The 12,959-nt window shown below is 35.5% G+C and overlaps 1 protein-coding gene across 4 annotated transcripts in view; it reads left to right on the top strand.

Annotated features, from left to right (window-relative positions):
- Window positions 1–12,959, top strand: part of PTPRD (protein tyrosine phosphatase receptor type D) — a 380,545-nt gene that overhangs the window by 334,445 nt on the left and 33,141 nt on the right. For all 4 annotated transcript variants that reach the window (XM_072859514.1, XM_072859513.1, XM_072859512.1 and 1 more), the window contains 2 exons: window positions 8,159–8,278; window positions 9,191–9,345. In XM_072859514.1, coding sequence (XP_072715615.1) covers window positions 8,159–8,278; window positions 9,191–9,345 — 275 coding nt within the window. The remainder of the gene's footprint in view (window positions 1–8,158; window positions 8,279–9,190; window positions 9,346–12,959) is intronic.

The raw sequence follows: 12,959 nt of genomic DNA, 5'->3' as shown, positions 1-12,959 counted from the left end.
CAGAGGCACAAGGGCAGGGATGTGCTTAACTCTCACTGAAATGCAGTCAGTCATAGGTGCTTAATTCATGTAAGAATCTACTCCTAGATGTATACTAACATAGACTTCACTCACCAATAAAGCTTAAAGTTTCTTTTTCTAGACACATTACAGGTGGAATTCCTGTGCCGAGGTGGCTCAGCTAAAACTCAGACTATTACATCACCCAGCAAAATAGCTGTGGAAATGCCAGACTGTAAGCAGGGTTAATTTTGTGTGAAAAGAAATACTGTAACACTACTACATAGGCTGAAAGTAGTTTCGGCATGCTGTGTTTGGTTATTTCAGCTTATGCCCATTTGGAGTTGAGGACATACAGAATGAATGCCCAATGTGAAAAGATGTTGGTAAATTACAGAGAATCTAGAAGAGAACAGTAATGATCAGAGGTTGAAGAAATGATGTATGGGGAAGGTCAGAAAGAATTGGATTTGTTTTATATAAAAGAGAGTGAAGGAAAACATACTAGTCTTCCAGCATGTGAAAGGCTGTTAAAAATTTCATGGCAATCAACCGTTTTCCCTGCCTGTGGGGCTCTAGAAGGAAGAAATAAACTTTGCAGAAAAGGTGTTTTGTGTTAAACTGTTAAAGAACTTCCAAAATATGTCATGAATGGAGCAAATTCCATAGGATATTTTGTGCAGCCTCTTCCACTGTAAGCTTTCAAGAACTGTTTACACCAGAGTCTTACCTGAAATGATATGGCAACGCCTGGTATTGCCATACATATTTTTCAAGGCAACAATCCAGGTTTTTGTGTTATGATTCTGTGTCCATAAATGAAGTGGTTTCTCTTAGCTGTTAGGGTAAACTGATAGTTGTCTCAAAAATACCATGTCCCTGAGGCAAGTGTATAGCAAGTGGTTTAGTCAAAACTGTATTGTAACTCTGTAATTGAACGTTATTTGTTTAGTTCATTTGCTTTGTACTTGAAGTAAGACATACATTACTACCTCATATAATTCGTCCCTTAATACAGACAGAGGGACTACGCCACATGTAGACAATGGCCATTGACATTTTGACTTAGAAGTTTTCCTTGCAAAATTAAATTCTGCATATTTGTTTTCAAAATGAGATTATTAGTTCATGTTTGGTTTAGCACTACAACCTGTTACTTCAGTGCAGGGAGTTCTTTCAAGGAATTTCAGGCTTGAAAAGGTCAGTGAATTAACTATTGTTTAGGGAAAATAACCCCACATTTCCTTATTTAGCAGATTCTGGTGAAAGATTCAAGACCAGTTCTCCTTTATGGTGAGAAATACATCTGGAAAATTTAAGTTCTTCAGGCAGGTATCTCTGAAAGAGAATAATATTATTTACGTTTTCCATCATTTACAAATCTTTTCCTATTTTCTAAGGAAGTTAATGGATACAGCTGGCTACTGAAGGGCACATGTTGGTAATAGATGTTTTTTCTAGATGGTCTTTCTGGTTAATATCACAGGAACTCTATTAAATACATTTACGAGATTAAGAATTTTATCCATGTATTAAACTAGCAATAGAAAGCTCACTATGACTCAAAATTCCATTCAAAAATCAAAATCCAAACTGAAACCTCTTAAGGTCCCCAAAATGTTCTCCAATGTACTGTTTCTCATTTTTGTGCTGTTTCCTCCATTCACTTCTGGCTTTCAGGAGAACCAAAACCATAAGAATAATAGAATTTTGTTGCTCTGATGTTTCACTCTTTTGATTATTTTCTTTCAGTCATTTCTTACATAATATTCATATCAGCTAAAACAGATAGCTCTCTTGTATGGACAATAGAAAATCTTAGTTAGAGCACTTTAATAATAAGCTGAATTCTTCAATATGTTCTTCATACGGTACTGTAATACCTCGTTCAGTGAAAGGATTATTCAGGCTGCACACAGTGATCAGCCTTGAGTACAGGAAGAAGATGAAGCAAAAAGTAGTCAGCCCATTCACTTTTCTCCTCGGTTCCGTTCATATAAACCTTTTCAAGACCTTTTTGGAAAATCTTGCTGTACTTAACTGTTTGACAGACTCATCCTTCAAAATGAATTTGCTAAGACACTGCCTTCCCTGCTGTTAGGAAGAGTTCAAAAAGGGCATCTCACATTGATGCCAGCAATATAGTTTTGAACTGTTCTTGGCTTTTATAGATGAAGATGAAAGATGATAGAGAAGACATTTCAAATATGCCCAAGATTCCTTTTAATGTCCGTTTCCTTTTGTTTTAATAACTGTACCACACTCTGTCATTAGGATCAGAATGGAAACAGTTTGGGGGTTATCTTTTTAATTATCAATTATCTTTCAGTATTAGCTGTTAGTCTACTAATCATATCTCAGAAATTTCAAAAAGTAACGGTGTAATGAGGATTGTTTTGCAGACTTACTAGATGACTAAAGTTTGTTATGAATTGATTAGTCTAAAGTTCATTTATGTTGTCTCCAAATCCTGTTTGGAACTTCTTTTTCAAGGCTACTGTAATTAAGACCTTATACAGAATTCTATTGCACTGCAATAGAATGCTTATTTTCTACCTAGTTTTTACACTCCGAATACTTGGTTCAGATGAGCTTCAACAATCGTAGAATCATAGAATCACTTAGGTTGGAAAAGACCTTTAAGATCATCAAGTCCAACCACTAACCTAACACTGCCAAGTCCACCGCTAAACCATGTCCCTGAGCACCACATCTGCACATCTTTTAAATACCTCCAGGGATGATGACTCAACCTCTTCCTTGGGCAGCCTGTTCCAATGCTTGATAACCCTTTTGGTGAAGAAATTTTTCCTAATATCCAATCTAAACCTCCCCTGGTGCAACTTGAGGGCATTTCCTCTTGTCCTATTGCTTGTTCCCTGGGCAAAGAGACCAACACCCACCTTGTTACAACCTCCTTTCAGGCAGTTGTAGAGAGCGATAAGGTCTCCCCTCAGCCTCCCTTTCTCCAGATTGAACATCAACATCTTTGCCTTTACGTACTCACAGGTACATATCTACTATAAATCGTTATTAGAGACCAGTGCGTACAAATGTTCTTTTTTCTGTAGTAAACAATGGATTCAAAGAACCAAATTTCCAGAAGCGATTGTTTTGGGAATACATTTGGTGAGACTTAGAAGGATCTGTCTACCTGGGACTGGGTGCTCAGTTCTTTCAGCATTTAGGATCCTATTCAATTCAGTGCCTCTCTGAAAGCAAAATCTAAACCTTTAAACTGTTTTATTTTCAGCCTTATTTCTGAATAGGAGTTTATATTTTTAATCTGTCATTTGGAGTTAAACCAAAGTGAATGAGTAACACATGACCGAATCTTGTTCAAATAAGGCCTAGAAAAATGTGTTTCTGTATTCTCATTTTAAAAAAAAAATCTCTGCATTACAATCTCATGTACTAGTGTCAGCGCCTACGATCTTTATACTCAAATCAGCCTAATCTTTAGGAGGCAAGGCATTGTTGCAAAAAAAAGGAAAATGGCTTCAGAGTAACAACTGCTTGGAGGCAGAACGTTAGCTGGAATGTCTGAGGCACTAAGCTAGCCTGATAGGGTTTGAGGCAGTTCCCATCACCAACAACTGGCACTACCTTTTTTATTGCATAATTATTATTATCATTCAGCATCATTGTAGAGATACTTTATTTTTGAAGGAAGACCATCTGAAAATGTTGTTAGAAAGTTTTGTCTGCAAAGACTATTATTATTAAGAAAACCAGAGCAAGAAGTTTGTTACATACTGCTGTTATTTCCTATTCCAGATTCAGCATAATTCATATGCTGTTCTTACAGCAAGGAATGTACTGTATGAATCTGCCTATTACTAGTTTGCTGTCTCTTTCCTGATCTGTGTTTTGTCTTTATAATCTGAGATAGCCTGTAACAGCTGGCTCGTGTTCAGAATCACCTGAAGGGGCTTTTCAGCCTGAATGATGGAACTTTGTACTGGAAAATTATTTCTCTACCCTTGAATGTCAGGAATCTTTGTATTCATATGTTCATACGGAAATACACTTCCTTCAGCTCTGTTGATGCATGGCAGTGCCTTCTCTAGTGTCTGTGACTTGTTGAAGTGTGAATATCCATGAATATTCTTAGGAACACTGTAGCTACTTAAACCCCTCAAGTCTGAAATGGTCTCCAGCTTCTCATTTTTAATGGATAAGAAATTTACATTTTCTTACAGCTTTGCTTTCAGTGAATGCTCGTACTTACATGAAGAGCAAGGATTCGCGTGGTCTGAGTGAAAGAAATGTAGAGAAAGAAAACGTGTGTATGTTTGAGGGGCAGGTTAAGAGAATGTGCCTATCATTAGTTATGTCTTCTAGCTATGTCTACTACTATGATACTTAAAAGGTTTCATAATATATTCAGTAGTCTTTTGAGAGCTGCTCTGATCTCAGATGTAGTGGTTTTGGCGGTGTGCAACCTATGATCATGAGATAGTGAAAGTATTAGTAAAAGGTATGCTTGTCATTACATGTAATTTAATTTCTCTTTAAAAAACACTCTTTGAAATCACCAGTGTGTTCTTTTGTGCCTGTGTGTCTGTTTCATTCATCTTGCCATCTTTAGTGACAGGCAAGAGAACATTAGAGAATTATTGGTAAAAGCTGTTTTCTGTAACCATGTACAGTTAGTGGCACAGAAAAGCTCTCATTGGGTGCAGGTGAATGTAGTCTGCAGAGGAGAAGATCAACCCTTGGAAGTGGGAGCTAGGTGGATAAGAGGAAGGTAAGGACTATGAAATTCACCAAAGGTATATTACGAACTAACTCTGAAAATAAATAAAACCTGTAATTTTATTTCTGAAGGAGGACGCATGTTATCATCACCATACTTTACCACATTAAAGTTGTCTGTTTTCCAAACAATGTTGACAAGTGAGGAAGAATTGACCTTACTATAGGGAAACTAAACACAGATCAAAGAGCTAAAGCAAAAAAAAAATTTGGCTAATAATTTCAAAATTGTCTTGTTGACATTTAGTGTTAAATTTTAGATGACTCAAGGGGTTTGAGAATTTTTTTCTGGAAAAAACATTAATATGTAACCTCTGAAAAATAAACTTATTTTAAGTGCTGAAGGCTGGAATCTTAACATAGGATAAAACATTTAACAAGAACACTGTCTCAGAAAATAGTGTCCTAACAATTAACTTACATTATTTGATTCTCTGCTGCTGGTGAAGTCCAATAGAAAACATTGTTCTGATCTCTCACAAAGATAAATCAGACTCTAAATTGTTAGGAGTATTGGGAATGTAAGGTTTATGATCACAGAGCAAAAGAGTGTAGGATGCAGGTAGGGGCACATCTGTGAAGAAGACCTCTTGTTCTGAGAAAAATCAAGGGGCAAAAGGAATAAAAGATGTAGTTCCATCAACTTATGCTTCCTGTGCTCTTCCAGAATGTCAAATCCGCATCAATCCAAAATCAGGTTTTCTTTCTAAAAAACTGATAATTATTTTCATCAGTTTCCACTTTCAAATAATATATACACTGGTCTACAAATTGTATTTATTTTTGAACAGTTACTGTCTGCTTCCAGCAGCAGTCATCTGCATCAGCTAGCTCTCACAGAAAGTATTTTAGAAAAATTACAAAATGATTGGAGTTTATGTTAGATAAACTAATAAATTTAAAAAAAAAGCTAAAATCTGCACCTAAAAGAGCGGGCACATTTATTTTCTCCCAGCCTAACTGAAAAGGAGCAATTTTCTAAAGACTTCTAAATATGAGTATATGCTTAACATTAGATTACTATACAAAATAAAAATAAAACAAGTATTTTCTGTTGTTTGCAAAGATGCTGGTAACCTACTATGTTCTGAATTTCCATTTAATTTTTGTGTTGAACATTTGTTTCCCTCTATTACATTTAGAAGTTGTTTTTATAAAGTCTTTCTGGTGAGAAAGCTGGTTAATTTTTCAGGCGTGCTTTCTGGAAGCTAGCACTGCTTCTACGAGCATAGAATTTATATGTGGGAACTGCAGGGTAAAGAGGAGAACTACATGTTTAGGCATGCAAAGGCATGGCCAGACATTTATTTCTTGTATTCATTTCATTAAAAATACATAAAGTATTCTACCATTTTTATTCTTTTTTTTTTTAAATAATTCAAACCAAACAGGTTTAGTCTGTTTATAGTAAACCTGTAGTTGCTAAGATTACAAACAACAGCTATTACGTATCAACACTTTCCATGAAAAAATGTATGTCATTCTATGGGAATTAACAAATAATAAATAGTAAACAACTTGTTTGTCTAAAATACAGCTAACCAATACAGACACAAGTTACATATTAATGTGTCTATATTAATGAAAAAGTCAAACTAGATTTACTATAATTATATTGAAATAACTCAATTGAAAATATACCTTTCTGTCTGCTTTGCAGAAGACCACAGTGGCTTCTTTTAGTATTAGGAATCTTGCAAATAAATCACTGATATTCATGAAGTACCTGCAATACTTACTCTTTCAGTATTTCAGTAAATGGCACAAGGAAGTAATTACTTAATTCCTCTTAATAAGAGGATTTTGTACACTATTAATCCCATTTTTAAGACTGTAGTGTCAATAAACATCTTTAGTTACTTTGTTACAATTCCTTATCTATAAATTAAGATATCAATTCCTATAAAAAATTTTCACATTTTTTTGCATCTAATGAATGTTCATCACCTGCTTTAGTAGTTAGAATTTTTTTTCCTCTTTATCTAGATTGTTTGTTCTCAGACTGTGATTTGTGAACTGTTAGTGATCTGTGACCTGTAAGCCTCAAAATAAAATGATCTGCAAGCAAAAGCTATTCGGGACTGGGGAGTTTGAAAGTGTACTAAGTCTTTTTCAATAAGTACTGAGCAGAGTGAGAAACCTGGAGAACACATGAGTTTCAGAGATGCATTTCCTAATTTTCCATTTTGGGGAAATCATCAGTTTTTCTCTTGGATTAACATGATAATTCACATTTTTATCAGAAATACTGTGCAATATTCTTCTTTTGTTGTTTCTTACAGTTTGTGTATTCTCACTGAATTCGGTATGAGTCTGGCTTAGAGTGATTAATGAAGACATTTAGTAAACAAATGTGATGTATTATTACTGGACTCAGAATACACTTCTCTACTGTATGCGGGGCTAATTGATAAGAATGTATTGTTATAAATAGAATGGAAACTGACTGTCTCAGTTTCACCTATCAGTTACTGAAAGCAAAATATTTTTAATTATTTAACCCCCATACTACTTTGTACTATGTTTTCTGGTTGTTTTAGGGGTTCAGCATTTCTTTTTTCATAATAGCTTTCATCGTAAATACCATTTTTAACTGAAACAAATTATCGAGCCTCAGCAATTATGATAAGCATATGGTTCTTTTTTGCATCATCTTATACAGAATTATTTCAGCTCGTTAATACTCTAAACTATGGTGTTTTGGAATGGAGATTTCTCTGAATGAAATGTCCTGTGTCTTTTAAATTTGATGGATTAACTCTGTCTATCAAACCATGTTTTTTAAATGCCTGTGAACACAATTTCTTTATATGCTTTGTAACACTGATCTCAAAAGGAAATTGTAATTTCTCACAGTGCACTTAGTAGTTGTTGGTGCTCTTTCATTTATCTGTGTACTAAAATTATTTCTCAGAAAATTCAGGTTTTAACTGAGATATTTCTATACATACTAAAAGTTAACATCCAAGCAACAGTTTATATGTTTGAGGACTAATGTCAAATAGGTGAAATATGGTAAATATTCAAAAAGTTGTCTGTCTACCTCTACTGGATTAGTACTATAACTAAATTCTGGACTGTGAAAGGTGAGTTACTGAAGATATAGGTCATCTTTTTAGCTACTATAAATTGTTTTTTCTTTAATGTATCTATACTTACTAGTATTTCTTAATCACCTGCCCCACTGAATTTACAAATACCCATTATGGAATAAGTTATTATAAGAGCTACTACCAGAAGAGCAATTCTTGATGATAAAATACATTTCTTGTGTTGGATCCTTAGCAGTTGTTTAACGTTCTAACTCCACGTACTTTAAAAACCTACAGTGATATATACTCAGATATGTAATAAATGTCAGTTTTAAATGTATTCAATAATTACCTATTTTTCACTACAGGTGAAGTGTGATCAATACTGGCCAAGCAGAGGCACAGAAACTTATGGACTAATCCAAGTGACCCTTTTAGACACTGTTGAATTGGCAACGTACTGTGTTCGTACATTTGCGCTTTACAAGGTATATATACTTATATATACTTACAATATACTTTAAAATTTAAATGTAGGCAACTTTTATCCTTTCCTTTTCCATTTCCCTTTCCTTTTCCGTTTTCCTTTTCCGTTTTCCTTTTCCGTTTTCCTTTTCCGTTTTCCTTTTCCGTTTTCCTTTTCCGTTTTCCTTTTCCGTTTTCCTTTTCCATTTTCCATTTTCCATTTTCCATTTTCCTTTTCCATTTTCCTTTTCCATTTGCCTTGCCTTCCCTTGCGTTGCCTTCCCTTGCGTTGCCTTGCCTTGCCTTGCCTTGCCTTGCCTTGCCTTGCCTTGCCTTCCCCTCCCTTCTCTTCTCTTCCCTTCCCCTTACTTCCCTTTTCTCTTCCCCCCCCTCCTTTCCCCTTCCTTCCTTCCTTCCTTCCTTCCTTCCCTCCTTCCTATCACTCTCTCCCTCCTGCCGCCCTGCCCTCCTTCTTTCTTTTGCTTCCTGCCTTCCCTGCCTGTCTTTCTCCCTTATTTCATCACTCCCTTTCTTCCCTTTCCCCCCTTCCACTTTCCTTCCTCATTTCCTCCTAGCAGTACTGAACAATGAGACCTCTGCAGACAGAGTTTATTTTTCTTACAGCATGGAGTTTTCTAAGTTAATACAGAGCTCTTGCTATAAAAAAACATTTAACTGAATCAAATACTAGCTAAACCTCAAGCGCTTGTTGTGATGCATTACTGTGCGGTATAGTTAAAGCTCTTACATTGTTTGAACCTCGCAATTTAGAATATAAGAAACATTTCCCTCCATAGCCTGAGTTCTGTTTCTCTCTGGCCCCAAATGTGATTTAAATATACTTCTCTGGTATATATGCTTCTGCAGTTGTTTCATTTAAAAGTGCCAATATCACATCAAGTGGCAGTTTTGCATGAAGTTTTTTAATTTCGTAGAATGGTTCAAGTGAGAAAAGGGAAGTGAGGCAATTCCAGTTCACTGCCTGGCCTGACCACGGTGTCCCAGAACACCCAACACCGTTCTTAGCTTTCCTGCGACGAGTCAAGACCTGCAACCCACCTGATGCTGGACCTATGGTTGTACATTGCAGGTAAGCCCAGAATTTCTTTCAAAGCATCTTATGTCAAGATTACTGCTTTCTGTTTTGTGGCAGATGAAAACATAATCTTCTTTTAAAGATACTTCTGACTCTGTCAAAGAAAAAGGTGGTTGCATTGCAAACTGGGGACCTGAGTATGGCACTGCCAACTTGGATGGGCCAGAATTACTTTCTTTGGTCTGTGCAAGAGGAATTAATTTTTGAATATCTAAAGGTCTACAGTGAGAATGTCTGCAGGGAGAATACAAATGTATATATGGAAGGTGGCATGAAAAAGAAAGAAGACAGTGCTGATTTAAGAACCTGAATATTGAAGAAAATGTGTTTTGAGCAATGAAACAGCATTTGAAATTATTACTTATATTGTGTATGAAAGTAAAGAACATGAAAATTAATAAAGAAAAATGGCAACTTTTACTGAAAATAGGTAGAAACCTTAATCTGTATTCAAGGTTAAACCCTCAGCTTAGGACTGTGAGGAGCTGGAACTGCAAACGATGTACCTAGGGAACAGTCTGAGCTCAGTTCCAAGGAAATGAGTGTTCCATGCTGTTTGCAAGGTAGCAGACCTCTTTAGGCTTTATAAAGTATGAATTAATAAACTTGCAAGAGAAAAACATCATCTCCTCTTAAAGTTCTGGGAGTAAGGAAAATGAAGAGGAAGAGATGGGGATTCGTTGGAAATCTTTGACAAGAGCAGATTTTTTAGAAAGCCTTAAAATCACACTGATAAGAACATTGTCAGGACATATGTGCCAATTCTGATAGAAGTAAGCTGTAAGATGGGTCCCCCTCATTCCAGGGCTATGTTGTTAGAGCTACATAGCTTACTGTGCTGCCCCTTTCAAAGCAAATTCCTAAGATCACTGATTTTTGTGAACTTAATTTTGGGATACCTTCAGTTAGTAAGGCTGACAGCTACTACTCCCTGTTCGAAGCTACAAATGCTTAGCGTATTTGAAAACCAGTCTTGCTTTTGTCATCCAAAAACTGAGGCATAGGAATTACAAGGAATTACAGCATACCACCCCCTCCAGTTCTGTCTTCTTACATATTGGTAAGCCAGCCATGGAAGCTGGTTATTTGAACATTTTTTAAGTGATTAAAAGAGCCTTTTGTAAATGAGACAGGAAAATAAAGTCAACAGGAAAACAAAATAAGCAGGCCTTCAATGTTGAAAGGCACAGACTGTTTAGAAAAGATCAGAAAACATGTAAGATAGACCTTTAATGTTTATTGAAACACCAGGGTTAGGAATGTGGAATAAATATAAAAAATAATGCAAATATATTTATACAGTTTGATGAGTATTTCCTGAATGGAACCAAATCTTTTTGTACCTGTATTTACAGGATCTTAAAACACTTCCCATATTGCCTAGAATTATAGATTGCCTCACCTATAATTTCATCACCTTGATCCATATAGAGTATACCTCCAAAGGTGCCGAGCAGTGAAGATGTTATACCCTAAATCAAAACCAAAATTAATAGAAGAAATGAATCCTCCCCCTCTGGGAAGGCTGTTAAGTTAGTATAATTACCTAAATTCTCTCAATGCAAAAATAGACGAATTAAATTAGTTGTTAAGAGTCATACAGCAAGTCATTGGAAAAGATGAAATCAAATACAAAGCTTATTATCACTCAAGGTCATTCTTTTCTCTTTGTCATTGGTTATGCATGCAAATTTCAGTGAAAGTGGTGGTCAGGTTAGGTAGCATGATTTGATGCCTGTTGAGGGACTTTTTCTCCCAATTTCCTATTGATTTATTTGTCGATACTCAACAATTTGCATATCCTGGTAGTAAATTTGTTAAAGCTCTTTGCCTTATGTATAGCTTCTTGAGTCATTAAGATTTTGGGCATTTCATACAACCTATCCTCTACAAAGCACACTTCCACATATTCTATTATTTTAGCAAGCCTTTTAAATCCCACTCCCAACAATTTGGCTATGAGCAGAAGAACTAATGAAACCAGATTTCTTGCAAATTTGCAAATTTTTGTCTCTGTATTTAAAAATTTTATGTGGCTGGGCATGTAGCAGCAAGTGTTGTGGACAGACCAAAGCTTACGAATTTACTCATCAACTCATCAATGTTAATGTGCTAACTATCTAACTGACAGACCAACAAGAATAAGTTACTAAACTCTTTCTTACAGTAGTGGTGTTAATGTGGGTGTCTCTTTTCAGGCATATTGTAGCAACTTTATATTTTGAGATTTGTATTGCCTTATCATTTTTAATTTGGTATTATTAAATTGGTAAAAAGGATCAGAAGAGGAACAACGACAGAGCATCAGCACAATTTTTTTTAGGCTAAAAGACATGTCTTTCATTCATCAACATGAAAAACTTTCACATGTAGTTTGAAACTTAAGTACTGGACATGTCTAAACATTTCATTTCAAGCTCAGAAAAATTTTAGTTTTATGTTGAAACAGAAAAAGTAAGCAAGTTTTGCATGTTATGTGTTTTTTCTTAGAATCTGCTTTCAGATTTTTCTTTCCTCTCTTCTCTGTTGCTTAGTTTGTAAATTTCTCCATTCCACTCTTTCCTTTGCTTCTCATCCTCAGTCATTTCACTTTTTTTCAATTTTTTTCTCTCCAGTGTCTGGACTGCTCTTTATTCCATGGACTCCTCTAATTATATTCTATTTCTGTCCTTCAATTTCACTGTTTTCTCAAACTCATTTCACTGTTTTTTACCATATTACTGAACCATTTCAATATGAAATATGTTCCTACATATCTTAGTATTTTCTCTGAAGAAAGATCGTTGTCGTAATGGTAGCATTCTCCTGCCAGTTTTTGTCATGCATCACCTTTCACTGCCTTCTAGTAGTCACCCTTTTCCACTGAGATATCTTATCTATTCTTGACAAACTTGTTGCTTTTTATTTCTTCCTTTGCTGGCCCTTAGTCTGCCTCTGTAGCCTTTTAAAAAAATCCTGTTTTCCTTGTTCTGTATAGTATCTGTTGCTGTCTCCCATTTTGTATTCAGAGCTCCCTAAGTCCCTTTTCATTAAAGGTCATGTACTGCCATCATTCAGGTATTAAAAGTATTTCACACTTTCTCCACTAGAGCAAAACAATATAATAGAAGACCATATCTTGTATCCTTTGCCTATGGTAGGCAGCGCTTTTCCAAGATATCCCACTGAAGGAATAATCTGAGTTTACTCCCCAGTGGGAACATGAGATTCATAGTCAAGACATCTGAAACAGCACTGATACCTTCTTTTGTGTTTCTTCCAGTACTTAACAAACTGTCAGAGCTCAGGAAATTATAATAATGACATGTTATAGAAGTATAAATACAAGGGGGTTTACCTTTCAAAATACGTTTGGTAAAAAGAAGCAGCTGTGGAAGCATATTTCTGCAAAGCTTTTAACCCATAAAAAACTGAAAATAAAAGCTAGCAGGCAACTAAGTACAGGAAGAAGCTATTTGTCTATAATACATCTGTGAATTTTGCTCAGAGTTTCTTACTGTTTGAAAGGTGAGCTCCTTTTCACTTTTGATTCATGTCAACACCCAGTAAAAGCAACAGGAGCCCTCCTGGGTGAGGAATAAATAAAAGAGCCAGCTATCTACATTTTG

This window comes from Ciconia boyciana, chromosome 4 (genome assembly GCF_034638445.1).
Source record: "Ciconia boyciana chromosome 4, ASM3463844v1, whole genome shotgun sequence".
NCBI classification, from domain to species: Eukaryota; Metazoa; Chordata; class Aves; order Ciconiiformes; family Ciconiidae; genus Ciconia; species Ciconia boyciana.
The sequence above is the reverse complement of the archived record's forward strand: the minus strand, read 5'-3'. Positions and strand labels throughout refer to the sequence as shown.